The sequence below is a fragment of the Oryctolagus cuniculus genome, chromosome 10, assembly GCF_964237555.1.
Source record: "Oryctolagus cuniculus chromosome 10, mOryCun1.1, whole genome shotgun sequence".
NCBI classification, from domain to species: Eukaryota; Metazoa; Chordata; class Mammalia; order Lagomorpha; family Leporidae; genus Oryctolagus; species Oryctolagus cuniculus.
In genome coordinates, this window is record NC_091441.1 from 78,950,034 (window position 1) to 78,971,587 (window position 21,554).

Below are 21,554 nucleotides of genomic sequence, written 5' to 3' on the forward strand. Positions count from 1 at the left end.
AGGGTCCTTTTGTGTTTTATTACTTGTATCTTTGTATATCACTTTGCAGACTGCTTTTCTACAGGCTACACAAAAATAGCAACTAAATGTTTGGGGTTTTTTTTTTGTTAAAAATCCATGGCTAGTTGTTAATGTTATTTTTTTATGTTGAGAAATTGCAAGATCTAAAAGCAATGTTTATTGCTGAACAATGAAATGTCATAAAGTTTAGTTTTCACTGTCAAAGTTTTAAAATGGCAAAAGGATAAAATGTAAGACAAAATAAGACAGTGAACTGAAATCTATATAGATAAGATTTCACCATAATATGGAAGTAGTCCCAAATATAAAAATCAGTGCTTTGGTTCTTAATAAATTTTTAATATCATAAATTATCTTCTCACTTAGATGTCAGAAACTGAGCTGGAAAAGATAAAAGTAAGAACATCTGAGCATTTTGAAAATGATAAAAATAATATTTCTTGGTTGAAAGAAGGTAAGTCTTCTTGCTCTTGATTTTCTATTGGTGTGAAAATCATGTTTTTGTTTATAAACAAGAAATAGCATGAGGAAAAAAAGAGAAAAAACCATTGTGGCAGTTCACATGATATTAATACTTATGTCCCCCCCCCCTTTTTTTTTTAACATGTGCCTAAGTAGTAGTTTGAAAGTCTTGAGTTTTGAAACACTTCTTTTAGTCCCTGTGCTGTAGGAAACACAGATTAACTTTATTGGTAAGACTTACACATTCTAAACTTAGATATGTATTATCGGTGAGATTCTTATACTGCTGAAGATTTTTCTCCTTTATAGCCAAGACTAAGTAATTTGAGGACAGGTATTTTTAAATGATAATCACGGAAAGGAAGGCATACTGTAGGAAATAATGTCTGCAAATAGAATCACCATTCACTGCAATTAGAGAAGCCACTTTCCCAAGGGAGAATGCTATCGGTCAGGGGTACAGCATGCGTAAGATGGTTACTTGAAATACACACACAAATCGATATGTTCTCCTACAATGAGTACAAATTTGTGCACTTTTGAAAATATGTATAAACTTGTCATTATTTACTAGAAGGATTGATTTCATAATCTTTTGGTTTTAGGAACTACTTTAATGTCTCTCAAAGAAAAGTGATTTGACACGTGATATGAATACATATTCTGTGGGTTTTTTTCACCAGTTCATGAATATATTATAGTGGAAAAGCTCTTAAGTAGTTAAAAGTCTTAAAATTTGCTTTATAATGTCATAGAAAAATCTAACACCAAAAGTTATATATTACCAAAATAATAATATCAAAAACATCTATAATGCTTTGACACTTATTGATGATTATGCTGAATCATCATGACAATCTTATGAGGCAGTTATTATTCCTAATTTACTGATGAGAAAACTGCCTAAAAGAGCTGAAGCAACTTGCCTAAAATCACAAAATTAGGAAATGGCAGACCTAGAAATGAATCCCAGGTTATATAACTCCAAAACAGATGAATTTAACTACCACAGGAAAAATCATTTAAGTTACTCATTAGGATATGACTTATGCTCAAAAGTGTTTTCCTAACATATTTAACCCAAAACCTCCAAATTCACCATATCCTCACACTTACTGATTTTTTTTTTTTTTTTTTTTTTTTGACAGGTAGAGTTATAGACAGTGAGAAAGGTCTTCCCTCCATTGGTTCACTCCCCAAATGGCCACTATGGCTGGTGTTGCACTGATCCGAAGCCAGGAGCCAGGTGCTTCTTCCTGGTCTCCCATACAGGTGCAGGGGCCCAAGGACTTGGGCCATCTTCCATTGCCCTCCCAGGCTACAGCAGAGAGCTGGACTGGAAGAGGACCAAGCCGGACTAGAACCTGACACTATTATGGGATGCCGGTGCCACAGGCGGAGGATTAACCAAGTGAGCCACGGCACCGGTCCCCTTACTGATCCTTAATTCCATCCTATCCCCTTTATTTTAAAAATAAGTTTACTTTTTAGAAAAGGATGAGTCCCTCTGCTAACTGCTCAATAACCAAATTTAATAGTGGAGCCTATCTCTTTAAAAGATTTTATTTCAGGATGAAAGCTTAAATATATATGTAGTATTCTCAGAAACATTTCCTTAAAAAAAACACACACACACAGGGCTAGAAAATGTTCTTTTTTTTATCAAATGATCTTTTAAAAAGTATACTTTTGTGGCCAGTGCCGCGGCTCACTTGGCTAATCCTCCACTTATGGTGCTGGCAACCCAGGGTTCTAGTCCCAGTTGGGGCACTGGATTATGTCCCGGTTGCTCCTCTTCCAGTCCAGCTCTCTGCTGTGACCCGGGAAGGCAGTAGAGGATGGCCCAAGTCCTTGGGCCCTGCACCTACATGGGAGCCAGCACCTGGCTCCTGGCTTTGGATCAGCGCAGAGCCAGCCGTGGTGGCCATTTCGGGGGTGAACCAACGGAAGGAAAACCTTTCTCTCTGTCTCTCTCTGTCTAACTCTGCCTGTCAAAAAAAAAAAAAAAAAAAAAGTATACTTTTGCAAACAATGTAGAAGGAAAAAAATTGGCTTGAACCAAAGATCTTCCTGTGTTTTTCATGTGAATCTCAAATCCACGATAACGGAGAAGTTCTTCTGTATTACTTTGGGGGAAGTTATATTATTTATTTTTACTTTGTTTCATGCTCTAAATGTCTCATAAAGGAATAATGATAGAATTTTAGACCAATCAATTGTATCCTGATGAATTTTGTTTTAAAAAATTATGTCTATTAAGTCCAACTTAAGCACTGAAATCTTGTAATCTATAAAATCTAATTTCCCAGGTGAACTGTTTTATCCCATTTGGACACTTCATTTAAGCTACACTCAAATTATGTTTACTATATTTCATAAAAGGAAATTGAGCCAGATGCTAGATGACAACATCTTAATTGGGAATTATCAGGATGAGTGAGTTTTCAAACATGTCTTTTTTTTAATATTAAGAAAAAATATATGGATTGGCTTTTTAAAAAATTAACAGAGAAACAGGAATAGTGGAAACAGCACAGCATTAATATCAGGCAGAAATAGTTTTGAAATTTCAGCTTAGCTACTTATTAGCTGTGAAACTGTGACATGTTACTTTACCTCCTCAAGTCTCAATTCCCTCAGCCAAGGACTATATCAGATTACAGAAATCTGTGAGAATGTAGAAATAAGATTTAATCACTCTGTATTTATTTCCCTCTTTAAAGCATGACTCAAAATAGCAATGTTTTTAGAGGTTTACATCTTGAACAATCTATAACAGCAACAGCACTGTATGTTTTTATAGTGTTTTATATGTCTTCATTTGATGCCTGCAACAATCTGGTGTGTAGCAGTATTATACCCATTTTACAGATCAGGGGACTGAATCTTAGAGATACTTTGGGTCTTACTCAAACTTGTAGAGCTGCTAAATGCAACCTGAATCATAAACCTAGGACTTAAGAGTTTTAGTTTCTGTTTTTCCTTTATCACAGTGTCTTCCTCAACAGTTACCTATCAGAATCTTTATCAATCTTTCTAGGCCCCAGCTTTAAAAAAATGAAATAGATGCTTTAAGTTATGAAAAATTTCTTTGACAAAAAACCTGATAAAGAAATTGACAAAAGGGGTTGCATCTCACATCACAATGCCTCTGTTGTCTCCCTCTGAAACTCCAGCTGAATACTCTCCACTGTTACAATGTGGATACTCATGAATGTTATATTAGGGTTAGAGCAAACACTCACTGGGGTAATGCACATAAATCACTGATTACACTATGTGACCTGAGAATGAGCACAGAACCAATGTAAGTTATCACCATCACCACCATTCAGGGTATTGATATTCTAACGTCTTGCCTTCAAACATTCATAATATACCGAATTCAATGGAATATTTATTAATTTTGGCACTACTAGAGACAAAGTGTATGTGTGGCAGAATACTATATATATTATATCATATATAATATATAAAATATAGAATATATTCCTGTATTTAAATATATATTTATATAAATATATATTTATTATATATTTATATGTATATATAAAATAAACACACTCTCACAAAAAAGGAGCTTATTATCCAATTATCTTGCTCTAGCCTAAAAGATGCATGGGCTCTTACTTGCCTTCTATTTTCCCTCAGATGGATTATGAGCCCCATGTCCTCAGCAATGGTGTCAAAGATCTCACAAAAGCCACTTCCAAAGCTATTATCAATAATTAAGATAGACAGTATTTGAGAAATACCACTGGCAGACCTGAACTGAATGAACTAAATCCTGTTTCACCTTCTATCAAACTATCAAGCAAACTTCCAAGCAATTCTAGTCTTACTGCATTTAAATCCTAGACTTAGCATTTGATTCCTGCATTTAAATCCTAGACTTAGCGTTAGATTCATCAGAATCCTAGACTTACCATTAGATTCATCAGATTAGGCCCCAACTTAAGAAATTCAAGAGGACATAGGTGGAGCCAAGAAAGACATAGGTGGAGCCAAGAAACAAATGCTCAGGAGTAAGACGGCTGATACTAAAGTAAAATGTTGAGGGACTATAACTGGAGAAACCTTGTTCTAATTTTAAAAACAAGATATGGCTTTAAAATTAGCAGCAGTCAAGACCAGCATGGTCTATAAAGGCCAGTCTTGAAAGTGATTGTTATCTGTTTACACAGGAGCATCAAGATTGAGAACACAGGGCCGGCGCCGTGGTTCAATAGGCTAATCCTCCACCTGCGGCGCCGGCACACCAGGTTCTAGTCCTGGTCGGGGCGCCGGATTCTGTCCCGGTTGCCCCTCTTCCAGGCCAGCTCTCTGCTGTGCCCAGGGAGTGCAGTGGAGGATGGCCCAAGTGCTTGGGCCCTGCACCCGCATGGGAGACCAGGAGAAGCACCTGGCTCCTGCCTTCGGATCAGCGCGGTGCACTGGCCGCAGTGCACCGGCCACGGCGGCTGTTGGAGAGTGAACCAATGGCAAAGGAAGACCTTTCTCTCTGTCTCTCTCTCTCACTGTCCACTCTGCATGTAAAAAAAAAAAAAAAAAAAAAAAAAAAAAAAAAAAAAAAAAAAGAAAGAAAAGGAAAAAAAAGAAAAAAAGGTTGAGAACACAGATACCTGAGGCTGAAAGTTGCCTTACTGTTGGGCTGGGGAATTGGACGTGTTGGCTAGGTATTTGTGTGAGGATTAACACAAAATGAGGGGTAGAGAGTGTTGAGAAAACCTTGATTAACTATTCTAAGTTATAGTTAGATAGAAAGAAGAAATTCTGGTGTTTTATTGCAAAGTAGGGTGACTTTAGATAACAACAATATTCTGTATATTTCTCTAAAAAAACTAGAAAAAGAGGGTTCTGAATATTTTAACCATAAAGAAATGTTAAATGTTTGAGGAGACAGATAATGTTTGCTCTGATTAGACATTATACAGTGTATGCATGTATAGGAACATCACATGGTACCTCATAAACATGTATAATTTTTGTGTCAGTTAAAAATAAAATATAAAAAAAACAGAAACACAAGCACACACAAAAAATAGGACAGAAGAAACTAGACTGAATTCTGACTACAGGTTAAATAAGCGGGGCATTGGTTTTGTGTTATCACTGCAGGTTTGAGAGCAGGAACTAATATATTGAAGCATGGTTTAGGGATATGAATCTGTAAATTTGAAACTGGAGTGCATAAGGGAGTCGGTCAGGTAGAGGAAAGGTTAAGAGACGAAGGATGGGGGTGGCTAAGTCAGTAACACATTTAGCATCCCTGAAGTGAGGAAAACATGGCCTGTATAAAAGTCATAACAAGGAGAGAAAGAGAGAGGTCCAAATGTGAAAAACTTTATGGAAGAAAAACTAATACAACATAGAAATTGGGGGGAAATTACAGGTGGAATAGGATGGCATGTAATACTCCATTAAGCCAGGGAGCATTGTGGGTAAGCATTTCAATGCTTGTGTCATACACCATTTGATACGGAAGAGAAACATCAAGATGAAGGGATGGAAGCCCTTAAATTGGTGCCATTTGCAGTTTAAAATCACAGCATCACCAACATTTGAACTGCACACAATTTATCGTGTCTCCTGGTAAGTTTCAGAAGAAACTTCAAATCTGGATTTCTGTATGAAATCTCTGACTGATAAAGATTAAGTAACAATAACAACAATAAAATATCATGCAGGACAAATGAAAGCAGGTTCTGTGGCTGCCAATCTATAACTTCTGTATTAGGACCTTGAATCTCTAAACAAAATCTAATATGATTTCCTGAAAACTATTATTCCCTATCCATTGCTTCATCAATACAGATTATCCATCTACCTATCTACTTACTTAATATCTATCTTTATCCATACACATACAGACATAGATATATATATTTATATGATTAAGCAAACTCAATGTGGGGAGATACACACATATATCTATGTATAAGCAAAGCCAAGACACCTATCATTTGACATATTTAAGAATACTTAAATAAAAATTTTGTCCTTCAAAAGACTAGCTATCTGTAACTGTTTCAGTTGGGTATTCTATTTTTTGGGAAAAACACAATCATCCCAAGTTACAAGTGACAAAGAAATGACTTTGGCATCATGGATATAATTGTTCTTATTTAATCAAAAGTAATAAATACCAGAGACTAATAATTCAAAATACTTGAAGGCAACTTAGAGATCCAAAAATCCACATTCCAAAAATCTGCTTCTTTTTGTAATGCAAAGGCTCAAATCTCATCTTGTTCCTGACCTACAAATTCATTTGTAAATGAGACTGAAAAAAAGAGGATCTTAGTTTATTGGCATCCACAAATTCCTTGGTCTCCTCTTTAATTCTATGTGAAGACAATTTACTTCATTTACACAAAAATTAATTTTAGATCATGAACATTAAAATAATTCCAAAATGTACATTAGCTACCACTTGATGAAGCTCCTTGTGAACTCAGAAGCAACATTCTATGCAAAGCAATAGTAATGTTAAAAAAATGAAATACTACAAGTCCTGCTTTCATTGCACTCATATTTTAAGTGCTTTACTCTAATGGCTAAACATTAATCCATGCTAATTCTGTCACTCAAATAACTGTTACTTCTGAGAGGGCTATTTTTGTGTCAAACTGTCACTCCCCCTCTTCGTGGAGGAACGACACAGGACCCTGCGCTGTTCTTTCGTCTGCTCGGCCCTCCCCGGGTTTGCTGCTGGTTCTTCCCGGGTTGGCTACTGTCCCTTCCACCTCCGTGGAAGGGCGGTTCCCCCTGGCCACATTCCCCACTTCCGCAGGGGAGCAGCACAGTGCCGGCCGGCTCTCTGGGGGGCTGCACAGGTGTTCCCCTTAGATGTTCCCCTTAGATGTTCCTGGTGCATGCCGTCTCTCTCCTCCTTTATAGTCCTCTTCCACCAATCCCAACTCTGCTACCCACACGCCGAGTACGCTGCTCTCCTCCAATCAGGAGTAGGTCCTGCAGTTTATTGGTTGAACTGGAGGCAGCTGTGTAGAAGCTGTTTCTCCCTTCTCAGCGCCATATTGTGGGAGAGCAGATGCATAGAATAAGTCTTAATTCCAGTAACTTAGTCTAGTCCGAGTTGCTCCCCACACAAACAAAAATTAAACCATACTAATGTGTATTTTAAATAGTTAACTTCCATGAGTAGCATATCCTGAGATTCCTTTTACCTCTGTAAACACAGGAAATGGAAACATTAGCTCTTATTTCTATAGTTTTCATTAGCTTGTAAAAATGTGTTACATAATAACCAAAATAGAAGTGAGAAAAAGCCAAATAATGTTTTTGTTTTTAAGCAGAGCTAATAAGAAAAACAGATATAGAATTATGCCCTTGAAAGTTACATAAATCAGTAAGATAACAACACTGTCTTAGTCCATGTTGGGTTGCTGTAATAGAATATAATAGACTAAGTAATTTATGAAGAAAAGAAATTTATTCATTTTAGTTCTACACATTGTGAAGACCAATGTTGAGGAGCCCACACCCACATCTGGCAAAAGCCTTCTTACAGTATCATCCTATGGTGGAAGACAAAAATCCAGGCAAACATCCTTTTTATCAGGAACCCATTCCCTTGATACTTAATGGATTTCGAAAATAATAGCATTAGTCCATTCATGTGGGCACGTTCTCATGATTTCATCATCTCTTAAAGGTCCCACCTCCCAACACACTGTTGTTTTTGGTACTAAGTTTCCAACACATGCCATTTAAGGCATGCATTCAAACCAATGCAGACATGAAAAAGATAATTTCATTAGGATAATTGTTTTGAAGTTCTGAAACAAGATGGCATGATAAAGGTTTGTGTGAGGATCATTCCTTAGAATCAGTAGGTAAGGAAATTCTCTGAGGGAGAGACACTAGAACAGAGACTCAAATGGAAAATAGTAATAAGCCATGCAAAAACCTAGGAAGAGCAATCCAACTAGAAGAAAGGCCTGTGCTGATACTATGGCTGAGAATCGCTAAACAGAAAAGGTGGGAAGGGGGCCTGAGGGAGGAGTGGAGGAAAAAGAAGATACTTCAGTTGGAAATAATGCAAGACCTTGTTAGCCAGTCAGGAGTTTGGATATATTTTTCCTGACTGGAATTAGAAGCCACTGGATATTCTAAACAAATGAATAGAAATAATTACTTCTATTGTATGAGGTAAAGAAGGGAAGCAGAAATAAAATAGGAGACAATTTGGTTGACCAAACAAAAGACGCTAACCAAGATGGAATAAAACTGAACAGGGAAGAGAAAGGAGTGGATATGGGATCTATTTGGAGTTAGAACCAACAGAACTGGCTGATGCTTTGGTGCGAGGCAAAAGCAAGAAGGTAGTCAAGTCTGAGACATTATATGCTGAATGGAAAGGAATATGAGACAAACTGGCTACAGAAGGGAGAATCAAAAGATCTGGGTGGAAGAAGCTACGAGTTTGAATGCCTCTGATACATCTCCATGAAAACTATCACTCGGGCAATAGTAAAAACTGAGATCAACTGACCTACTTTAAGTAACATTTAAAATCTTGAGATTGTGTGTAGTATTGAAGAATGAGAAGCTATCTGTTAATGGGGAAATTAAATACATTTTGAGTATAAGGAATAACAAGTTTAAAGACACTAGGATAGGGAAGTATATGTCATGCTCCAAGAAGTGGGAAAAAACAAGGATGACTGGAATATTCTCACCCAAATACTTATTTGGCCATCCATGAGAGTGGGGAGTTTGGCTGAGAACAGGCCATAGAAGCTTCAGTAGATCCTGGCTGGCATTTGGATCCCAATAACCTCTTTACCCTAGGAATGCCTACTAAAAATAGATTATTTTGTGCTAAAATATATCCCACTACATTTTATTTTCAAATGAATGTAAGGAACTACCAAATAATAGCATATTATTTTCAAAATTCAGCAATATCAAAAGAGTACTTTACCAGATCTTGAGAGGAAAACAACACTCTAAGTAGGGGAACTAGAAGGCCTGGGGTGCCTCACAGTCCAGAACAACAATCCAGGTCCAAGATAAACAAGAAAGAATCCAGCTATGAAGGGCTTGAGAGTAAGACCTTCTATATTTAGGTCACCATTCCTGCAATAAATTAGCATCACATAATCTTTCTGTCTTCCTGGCCCCTTTTCTCAAGACCCCAAGGTTCCAAGGAAGCAGTCACAATAGTTTTGGTCATGAGCCACCCCTCTAGATAGGCAAGGTTTGACTGACAACACCACAAGGCTTTATACAATGAGAGCTAGTCAATTCTTCAAAGGGAATTCAGGGTTGCAGCACCAGAGTAAAGGGAGAATAGATGCTGCAACCTCCCCAAATGACATCTACATAAGAGTCAGTACCAATGGTCTGATTTTTAGTTCTTTCTCCATGAGGGATAATATTTTCTTAAGAATCTGACATGCTGCTGATGAAGTGCTGAATATTTCAGAAAGGAAAGTACTTACTTTAAATGTATTGGCCTTCTACCAAAGTTCAAATGTCAGAATCATTTTGATTCTCTGATAACCTTATTTTATGTTTAGAAAGTTCAGGAAAAGATGAGATCTTCTGTGTTCTTATAGGTCAACAAATTAAATTCCAGCAGCATATCTGAGAGCTGATGGCTGAAATTTATTTCCAACTAAGCCTATAAAATATTAAGTTCATTTTTTTATAAAATGATGGTGTTGATCCCAATGAAATGGAAGGCCTAGAAGATGCTATGTCAGCCTTGAGACTATGACCAGATGAATTAATCAGTGCAAAGTCCCCTATAAGCTGTTACATATCAGATTTAAGGACTCTCTTTCAATGATGATAGGTCAGTACATCAAATCTAGAATGATCTTAGCTCACCATTATTAATTACAATTTTATGAACTAGGAGTGAAGTAATCCATGAAGACAGAGGATCAACCTCTCCCATCTCAATAGGAGGATTAAAATTGTAGATAACTAGAAAGTTTGGGGAGATTTATACCTTTCAACAGAGATTTTCAGTAGAATCATTCATTTCCTGCATGTCACAATAGTGGTTGCTGTGATACACTTAATCAACATTAGTATAAAGAACAATCTGAGAGTGATAGCAAAAGAGTGTCTTATGTTCTATGCCTCAGGAATAAGGACATTCTATTTCTTGTAAATTCTACAAAGTGATACTTTACGTTTATATGATTATGGCCCATTTCTTTCAGCTAAGAAACCGCATTTAGAGGGAATATACTCTCTAATAAAATGCACCTATACTAGGTGTTCACCAGACCATTAGGGGAAAAAAAAAAGAGGAATGTGAAGAGAGCAAATGAAGACATCACTCTACCAGGCATAAATCATTTCCACCATTTTAGCCATTATTTAAGCCTGTCGAGAAGTAAATGTGCAGCAAAGACAAAAAGCAAGGGCAATGATGGTATTTTTACCAGTGTGTAACTTCAAGAAAAGTAGAGAGGACAACTCATAGAGGCATGGTATTAAATAAGACATCAAGCAGTTTTTCCTTTTGAGCTAAATTTCCACACCAACGTGAATCTGAAATATCCATGTTGCAGAAGAAAGCTGATTCATGATTTCTAATTCAAAACAACACACATCTAGAGAAGAAAATCTGCATTTTATGTCCTTTTTCACTTAGCAAAATTTACTTTCTTTTTCATATATAGAAAATTCAGTCTTTATATAAATAGGAAACTAAATTTTTTCTACAGTTACCAAAAATATATGTTAATGCTAAAATGTCTTAAATGTAATTTCACAAAAATATAAAAAGTTTATATAAATAAATTCTTGGAGAGTGAAGAATATATCAAAAGTCTATGTTCAGACCTCCATGTCGTCAAACTAATTTCTTACATCGATATGTGGAAATCCATATTCATATGATGAACCATTAATACTGAAAAAGAAACATTTGTTTTACAAAATAATTTCAAATCAAGAAATCCACAAATGTTTTCATTTTCTGTAAGATACAGACTGACACAAGGAATATACAATATTTCTCATGCTCAAGGAACTTATAATTGACTTGGGGAAACAAAATATCAACAATACACCTTGTTTATCATAGGAGTAGAAAAACAAATTCTTCAGCTGTACTTGAACTAAATTAATATGTGCAAAATCCAATTAATTTGTATGGAATTTTTCAGTAACAAATCTTACACATAATAAACCATATGAGTATGCTCAATTCCTCAAAGAAATGCAGATTTCTCTTAAAACACAGTGCTGGTTTTGTTTTTAACAGATTTATCAAAAGCTTTATGGGAGTTCCTTGAAAATAACAAGATTAATTTTAAAATATTAACTTAGGTTTCTTACATACATCTCTTAAAGGAAATTTTGTATATATATCACCCAGCCGTTTTTTTTTCCTTAAAAAGTGCAAAACAATTAGGATGAGGGAAAGCTATCAATAAAGAGATACATAATATATTGTAAGGAGTTCACTTTTCAAGGGAAATTCACAAGTGAACCATTTGTTCAGTAATTAAAGAGGGAAAACTGCACTTCTAAGAACTTATCATCGATTTTTTTTCTTAATAACACAACTTGGAGGTATAGTGTATTTAGAAAGCATGAATACATTAGAGTATTCAAATTCTGAATTTTGTTAAGCCTCTGAAATCTGTAGGACAACACCCATTAATTAAAATGTAACTCTCAGAGTAAGCATTTGTCCTGGCAGTTAAATTGCTATTGACACACCTGCATTCCATATGGAGCACCAGAGTTTGAATACTGGCTACACTTCTGTTTTCTGCTAACTTAGCAGATAAAGGCTCAAGTAGCTGGGTTCCTGCCACCTGTGTAGGAGACCTAGCTTCGGTTCCCATCTCCTGGCTTCAGCCTAACCCAACCTTGACTGTTGAAGGAAGCTTGGGAGTGAACCAGCAGATAGGGCTAAAATCAAGGTGTAAGTAGGGGTGCATTCCTTCTTAAGGCTTTAGAGAAAAATCTGTATCTTGTACTTCTAGCTTTTAGAATCCACCCATATTCCTTGGCTTGTGGCCCCACATCCTTCTAACCTCTCCTGCTAGCAAGTTCCCCTCTCCCTCTCAAATACATAAATTAAAAAGCAACTTTCTGGCCTCTGAATTCTAGGTCAAATAACCAAGTGTTAAGTTCTATAACATAACTTGTACTATGACATAAAAAGCACATTTTGCCTCTATTTTACTTAAGGAAATCAGTCTAATCTGGAACTCTCCTGGATACAACTGGAGAAATTTCTCATGATTTTAAGGACTAAATGATAGTGCTAATTATAAGCCAAATGTAGGGGTGGGCATTGTGGCTTAGTGGGTAAGGCTGCTGCCTTCAGCACTAGCATCCCATATCCACAGTGGTTCATGTCCCAGCTGCTCCACTTCTGATCCAGCTCCCTGCTAATGGTCTGGGAAAGCAGCCAAGATGACCCAAGTGTTTGGACCCCTGCCATCAAGTGGAAGACCCAGAAGAAGTTCCTGGCTCCTGGCCTCGGCTTGGATCAGCCCTGGCAGTTCCAGCCATCTGGGGAGTATACCAGCAGGTGGAAAAATTGATCTCTCTTGCTCTCTCTGTAATTCTACTTTCAAAATAAATAAATATATCTTTACATCTTAAAAAAAATCAAATTTCATTTTCAAAAATACTTGATGGGAAAGGTTTTATGATTAAAGACTAATATATGGGGCCGGTGCTGTTGTGTGGCGGGCAGTGCTGGCATCCCATACGGGCACTGGTTCAAGTCCTGGTTGCTCCTCTTCCAATTCAGCTCTCTGCTGTAGCATGGGAGAGCAGTGGTGGATGGCTCAAATGCTTGGGCCTCTGCATACTATGTGGGAGACCTATAGGGAGCTCCTGGCTCCTGGCTTTGGATTGGCACAGCTCCGGCCATTGTAGCCATCTAGGGAGTGAACCAGCAGATGGAAGACCTCTCTCTCTGCCTCTGCCTCTCTGTAACTCTGCCTTTCAAGTAAATAAATCTTTAAAATAAGACTAATATACACAAAAAGATATACTGCAGCATGGTTTTTGAATTCCCTTATAAAATGAATAACCAAAAGCAGCACATGAGGTCCTCACACTTTGTCATAGAATGCAGTTTACAATCTTATTACACATCAGTGCCTCAGTTTAGTTTCATAAAAGCCATGTGTAGAAAGTGTTAGGCTTTTTCCAAGAATGATCCCAATTCCAGTGCTTTTTCCAACTCATATTCTGCTATGAAATATATGTGAAGATAGATATCAATAGCTCCTCATTTGTACTCTTATTTGACATCTAAAATGAAAGAACTCTTTACCTGGATTTTTATACACCTATTCTCAACAGAGTCATGCAGATTTAAATGGAAAAGAGGACTTAGTTATGAAATTAAAGATGCAGAAATTGACTTACATGTAAATTGTAGTGATTAAAAAATCCAGAATGAATTACAACTCTATAATATACTGCTGCATTCATTTTTAAGAGATAAAAGTTGCAGTTCAGCTTTCCTAATAGGCAGTCATTTAAGACACAAATTATAAGGATTAACCATTTTAATATCTATTGATATTGGTTAACTAAACAAAAACATAGCTGGAAAGGAAGGAAGTAGAAATTTTATTTTGCTTGCTTATCTTTGTGAAACAAACACTAAAAAACAAGACATATCACATCAATATGTGGGAAAAAATTAACTCCTGTGACAGAATCAACCATCATCTGATTAAGAGTAATATATTTTTGCATGAATAAGATATCAAAAACCTACAAGCCTAGGAATATCTGGATGCCAAATATAACTTTAATTTTCAAATATGCATCTGGTCATACCATCTTAACATCAATAAAATAATATTACACACATTGTCGCTCCCCGTCTTCGTGGAGGAACGACACAGGACCCTGCGCTGTTCTTTCGTCTGCTCGGCCCTCCCCGGGTTTGCTGCTGGTTCTTCCCGGGTTGGCTACCGTCCCTCCACCTCCGTGGAAGGGCGGTTCCCCCTGCCACATTCCCCACTTCGGCGGGGGAGCGGCACACCGCCAGCCGGCTCTCTCGGGGGCTGCACAGGTGTTCCCTCAGTTGTTCCCCGTGCATGTTGTCTCTCTCCTCCTTTATAGTCCTCTTCCACCAATCCCAACTCTGCTACCCACACGCCGAGTACGCTGCTCTCCTCCAATCAGGAGCAAGATCAGCTCCTGCAGCTCAGTCAATCAAATTGGCGAGAGGCAGCTGTGTAGAAGCTGTTTCTCCCTTCTCAGCGCCATATTGTGGGAGAGCAGATGCATAGAATAAGTCTTAATTCCAGTAACTTAGTCTAGTCCGAGTTGCTCCCCACACACATATCTGCCTTCTCAGATTCAGCAAGTAGCTACCCATCATCAACCTTGGTTGTCATCCTGATTTTCCTATTTTTAAAATTTAATTTATGTCTTTTATTTCTTTGAAATGTGGACAAGAGAGACTAAGACAGAGAGACAGGGAAAAGTCTCCCCTCTGCTAGTTCACTCCTCAAATGTCTCCAGCATCCAGGAATGGAACTCCAAAACTAGTATACAAGAACCCAGTCTAAGTCTCCAATGTGAGTGGCAGGGACCTATCCATTTAAGCCAATACCTGTTGCCTCCCAGGGTGTACATTAGCAAGAAGCTGGAACATAGAGCAGACCCAGGGCTCAAAGTCCGGCACCCTGATATGGGAAGCAAACATCCCAATTAGCAGTTTAACCAGTGTGTCAAACACTTGGCCCTGATTTTATTTTCTATGCTTACAATTAAAGAAAAATCTTTGGGCAAGTGTTTAGCTTAATTGTTGAGATTCTGGTTAAGGTGCCCATATCCCACATCAGAATGCCTGGTTTCAACTCTCTGATCTGACTTTTTTTTTTTTTTCAAGTGGAAAATTATTTTCTCTTTATTTTTCTAGAAAAATTTATTTAATAAATATAAATTTCGAAAGTATAACTTTTGGATTATAGTGATTTTTCCCCCCATAACCACCCTCCCACCTGCAAACCATCCCATCTCCTACGCCCTCTCCCATCCCATTCTTCATTAAGATTGATTTTTAATTATCTTTATATATAGAAGATCAATTTAGTATATACTAAGTAACGATTTCAACAGATTGCACCCACATAGACACACAAAGTATAAACTACTGTTTGAAAACTATAAAAAGAGATTTTTTAAAAAGATTTATTTATTTGAAAGAGTTACACAGAGAGAAGAGAGGCTGAGAGAGAGAGAGAGGTCTTTCATCTGATGGTTCACTCCCCAGTTGGCCACAACGGCTGGAGCTGCGCAGATCCGAAGCCAGAAGCCAGGAGCCTCTTCCGGGTCTCCCACGCAGGTGCAGGGTTCCCAAGGACCTGGGCCATCCTCCACTGCTCTCCCAGGCCATAGCGGAGAACCGGATCGGAAGTGGAGCAGCTGGGTTTCAAACCGGTGCCCACATGGGATGCCGGTGCTTTAGGCCAGGGCGTTAACCCACTGCGTCAGAGAAAGAAGATTTACCATGCCAAACCTGGGTGTGTCACTTTAGGCACGCCCTTAACCCTGAAGAACTGAACAGAGCTCTCTGGCCACACCCACCACAAGCCTCTAGAGAGTCACTGAAAGCAGACAGTACACTTATCTACAGAGTCATAGTACAATGAAAAAAAGGGGCCACCGTGGAAAAAAAAAAAAAAAAAGAAGAAGAAACTAACGAGTATCTCCACAAACGCCGAACAACAAATGCTTTCTTTATTCTAGTTTCCTACTAATGCAGACTCTGAGAACAGTGGTAACGGTGAGTTCCATCTCCCAGGTGGGAGATATGAGTTCCCAGCCCTTGTTCAGGCCCCAGCCCAGCTCTGGACAATGCGGGTATTTGGGGCATGAACCAGAAGGTTGGAGCTCCATGTGTCTGTCTCTCAGGCTGTTTGTGTGTCTCTGTCTCTCAGATAAGTAAAAAATTTTTTAAAAACTTGTCCCCTTAAATCCTAAAGTTGCAGAAATTAGCAAAGACTAAGGCACCATCCTGTAATAGCCTTAAACCAAAGGAAACAAAGTCTTTCAGATGGTCATTATGTTCAGTCACTTTGGTAGTCAGAAGCTCGTGAGTTAATGATAATTCTTTTTAGTCAAAGTTTTTCTTAAAATAATCAAATAATATCTTACAAATTACCTGATTTTGTAGTGCATATTCCACAAATGGAAAAAAACAAATACTTAAGGAAAGATTTGTTAATATTTTATTTATTTATTTATTTAAAAGGCACAGCAACCTCACACACACACACACACACACACACACACAGAGAGAGAGAGAGAGGGAGAGAGAGAGAGAGAAAAGAAAGAAAGAGAGAGAAATCTTCCATCTACTGGTTCAGCAACAGCTGGGGCTGGGCCAAACTCCATCCAGGTCTTCCACATGGATGATAGGAACTCAAACACTTGAGCCATCATCTGTTGCCTCCCAGAGTGCACAAGCTGGATTGCAGGCAGAGTAGCCAAGATTATAGAATGCAGGCACTTGATTATAGAATGCAGATGCTCCAAGTGGTGGCTTAACCCACTTGTGCCAGAAGATCCACCCCAGGAAGGAAAAACTTGTCATTTTACATAAGGGAAGGAAACTAAGTAAAATATCTTTCAACCTTGAAGAAGGAATTTAATCCAACTCAAAAAATCCTGATTACACAAGTATATCTATTGCTCCACAAGGCACCAAGGCATATGTAATACTAAGCATCTGTAATTCTGATTAATCAACTGAAACTACAGACATTACATGAATTTATCTTCAGCAATAGGAACAACTACATGAATAACCTCGGGGGTAACCAGAAGTACAGTCTAATTATAGCCCTCTAATGGCTCAAATAACTAAACTCCTCTAATTTCCAACTAAGACATCCAGTCTTTTTGTAGTTTAGGGCCATTATTTTACAAATTCTACCTCAACTTTCTCTAGCATATTTAAGTAAAAAGGTAAGCTCTTGGGTTAATTTTTTATATTCATGAGGACTCTTTTAACAAAAGTAATTACCTAAAACCTGGCATGCATTTGTGCGATCATTAAAACAATCCAATATTAAATCTGACAAGCAGAACATCGTGTTATTACAAACTTAGTTTGTTTACCTTTAAAAAGTAAGCAGAATTAACAGAGAAATAGATTTCTAACATTTCAGAGGAATTTTTTGATAGGGAATAATATATTCTCTAATTAATCAGTCAGCATTGATTAAACCACTGTGCACTGCAGGATATTGGTTCACACATCACCAAGACTAAATCAAAGAGGCAGATCACGTGGCATTTTACTAGTCATGTGAAAGACATTTACTCTAAGGGCAATGGGAAAACACTGAGTGACATCAAGCATAGAAAGGCTATTACTTTGCAATATTAGATTGTTTTTTTAAAAAAGATCACTCCAGCTGCAGTTTAGATTAAAGAGAAAAACTGGATTGATAGCAGATAGGATGGCTAATAGCAGCCCAAGTAAGACTAAAAATAATAACATAAATAAATAAGCCAAAGAAAAATTCTGTGAACTCACCAAAAATTAGAATTGTCAGAACTTTCCAGTAACTTAGTTGTGAGAATAAAAGATTAACATTAACAGGTACAGTGATCAAGCTGCTGCGTAAATGATCATATTCTTTACTCAGGAACACCAAAACATATGCAGAGTAGATTCTACTTGGTATAATTAACTAAATTTTTAAAAATTATCTTATTTAGAAAAGTACATTAACCAATGTCAAGGTATAAGATGCGATGGGTTCTAGAAATTGGAGCTCAGTGTTTCTTGAATGTCGGTTACCTAAAATCAGTTTATTACATTTGCTGGTAGGGTTTGGAAGCATTAGTCAATACAGGGGTACATCAAAAAGTTAATGGGAGAAAAGGAATTAAAAGATGAGTTTACTTTAGTGCAAAAAAAAAAAAAAGAGACTCCACACATAACTTTTTTCTTTTTAAGAAAATGTAAAATTAAAAACAGCTTTTTCATTTTTTTAAAGAAGCTCACAATCTTTTGTTTCTTTATAAAATGAAAGTAAATATTAAAATAAAATGGTTTTCTGAATGGGTCACACAAAAGACCTAACTATATACTATATGCAACAGATACATCCAAATGAAAAGATTTGAGAAAAATGTAATTTTTTCATATTATGTTTTCCACGAACTTTTTCTAGATGCCTAATAATAAGGAAATATTATGGTTATTCTGTTTCAATCTCTCACTCAGGGAGACAACAACAAATGCATACGTTTCAAATTAAGTTTCAAACCATTTCATGTTGCAAAATATGAATTAATCAGGGGTTTATGTGATAGGGAATCTGTGGCCCAGTGGCTAAGTCACTGCTTGGAATGACTGCAACCCATGCTGGAGTGCCTAGCTCAAGTCCCCTCTCTGCTTATGATCCAGCTTCCTGCTAATGTGCACCCTGGGAGGCAGCAGGTCACAGGTCAAGAGCTTAGGTCCCTGCTACTCATATAAGGGACCTAGATGAAGTTCCAGGGTCCAAAATTCATCTTGCCCAGCCCTAGCTGTTGCAGGTATTTGGAGAGTGAACTAGTGGATGAAGGTTCATATTTCTCTCTCTCTCTCTCTCTCTCCCTTTAAAATAAATAAAGCTGAAAATAGCAAGGCTTTCACCCTTACCCACTGTAAAAATTCTGTTGCTTTGGATGAATTTTTGATATAAGACACTCCAAATTCTGTTGTCTTCAACAAGTTGATGCACATGGCAGACAGTCTTCAGTGGTATACAAAGTAGCAATGGTGTGTACAAGTCAGGACTAGTTAAATCTTCACACAGTTTAGACTTAGTATTTCCATGAACATAAAGAAATATGATGAGCAAGTATGAGAAGCAAGCAGGAAATAAAGTAGGGGCACATTTCTATTAAACTGTATTCATTTTTATAAAAATATGACCTTATACCAACACCAAAATGCAACATCAACACCTAAGACATTCAACACAAATCAAGACACCATGCATCAAAAAAACATAGCACTTTAAAATATTTCCATTATAGTGTTTCTTCCACTGTCAACAATGCAGTTGAAGAGCTCAGTCTTTGGAACTACACGTACCTATATTTGGTATCTGGAGTAACTGCTTATTACATGTTGATCTTGGTCAAATCACTTAACACCACTGAGCCTCAATTTTCAAAGCTATCAATCAAAAATAATTACAGCTGCCACAGAAGGCATAATTGGTTGCCTCCCCTATATTCATTCTCCCATTCTTCTCAAGGAATCTCAATTTTACTCAAGAATCCATCCATCTCTGTGCATTTCTAAAGATCTCAAGTGGGCTGAATTCTGATTTGCCTAATTTGATTAAGGTGGTACCATTGCTCTTGCCAGTGATCCTGTTGGCAACAGCTTGTGAAATAATTTGGGATAATGAGACAAGAGGGGCCATCTGCTAGGAGTTTCTAATGAAGGCTTTTGTTTTGTCTTATTTCGGTTGGGGAAAATTGGGTTGGCTGGTTATTTCATTTTGGTTTCACTTTGTTTTTTTGTTTTGTTTTGTTTTGGTTTTTGCTCCTGAGAGAGTTTATAAGAAAAGACACTCTCCTCTTTTGAATATGATCAAATTTTTAAGTACTGCTTCAAACTAGGGAAGCCATTTTACAGTCATACGGGAAATCAGAGCATTAAAGCCACAAATACAAGCTAAAATGCCAAAGGAAAAACAATAGAAAAAAATCCGGCTCCTTAAAAGTGTTGCTGAGCACAGACTTCATCAAGCTTCTAGTCACTTCACTTCTAAAATTAATAGATAAGTAATAAATCATCTTTCTAAATTCAAGTTGGAATTTTCTGTTATTTACAGCTGAAAATATCCTAAGTGACCAAGCTACTTGGCAGAACGAGTGATGTATCAAGAGGTCTTATCACCCAATAATAACAACTATTATGATTATATTTTTTATCAGTCAGTTTTTGAGTCTCTCTTTTCTTGACCTGGTTGAAATGATCAGGGAATGTGAACTTTCTTATTTCTCTTATGTTCCCTTATACACCTATAGTATTATCTGTCAATAATAAGTGCTTTGTCAAATGGAAATTGAATTGAATCTAACTACAAGGTTTACTCAGGAGCTATGATGGACAAGTTTTGTTAGCAAAAAGATAATGTTTTCTGTTAAAGTGAGCATTTGGCATAGTGATTAGACACTCTCTCATTTCCTATCAGAATACCTGGGTTCAAGTTTCAGCTCTGTTCCCAATTCCATCTTTTTGCTAATGAGCACCCTGACAGGCACCAAGAAATGATTCAAGTGGTTGGGTCTTTGGGTCTTTTCCAACTATGTAGGAGTCCTGGAAAATGGTCCTGGCTTCCACCTGGCCCAAACTGTACTGTTGTGAGCATTTGAGGAATGCACAGGCGATGGAAGATCGAGCTCTCTCTTTCAAAAAAATAAATAATTTTAAAAAGAGAAGGTTTACAAAGACAGCACTAGAAAAATTTAATTGTCATTCTAATGTGCCTGGGAAAGCAGTGGAAAATGATCCAAGTGCTTGGCCTTTGCACCCATGTGGGAAACCCAGAAGTTCCTTGCTCCTGGCTTCAGAATGGCACAGCTCTGGCCGTTGCAGCCATTTGGGAGTGAACCAGTGGATGGAAGACCTTTCTATCTCTCCTTTTCTCTGTCTGTGACTCTTCAAATAAATTTTTTGAAAAATTGACAAATATTAAAAATTAATTTGACAATTGCCAAAGTACATCCTTGATTTCACATTCATAGTTTGGAATTGACAGCTTGAGACTGTTTGTATGCTCCCTCGTTAATCAGATGAATTTGCCCTTCTTTATGGCTTTAAAAGCCTCTTTGGGCCTCAGTGTGCAATATTAAAAAAACCAGTGTACTAGAAATTAAAAGTAGCACAGCTAATTTCACCAATTAGTAAAACACAGACAAGATCAGGTTTCTTCCTTTCTTTTCCATAAGTTTCAGAGACTCATTATTTTTTTCCTTAAGACTGTCAGGATGAGTAGTAACATAAATTTTATTTATTTATTTATTTTTAATTTGACAGGTAGAGTTATAGACAGTGAGAGAGAGAGACAGAG

The 21,554-nt window shown here is 37.2% G+C and overlaps 1 protein-coding gene across 1 annotated transcript in view; it reads left to right on the forward strand.

The window, feature by feature from the left end:
- The first annotated feature begins 387 nt into the window (after positions 1-387).
- MDFIC2 (MyoD family inhibitor domain containing 2) overlaps positions 388-21,554 on the forward strand; it is a 123,425-nt gene continuing 102,258 nt past the window's right edge. Inside the window, exon 1 of the mRNA XM_051852226.2 lies at positions 388-475. Coding sequence (XP_051708186.1) covers positions 388-475 — 88 coding nt within the window. The remainder of the gene's footprint in view (positions 476-21,554) is intronic.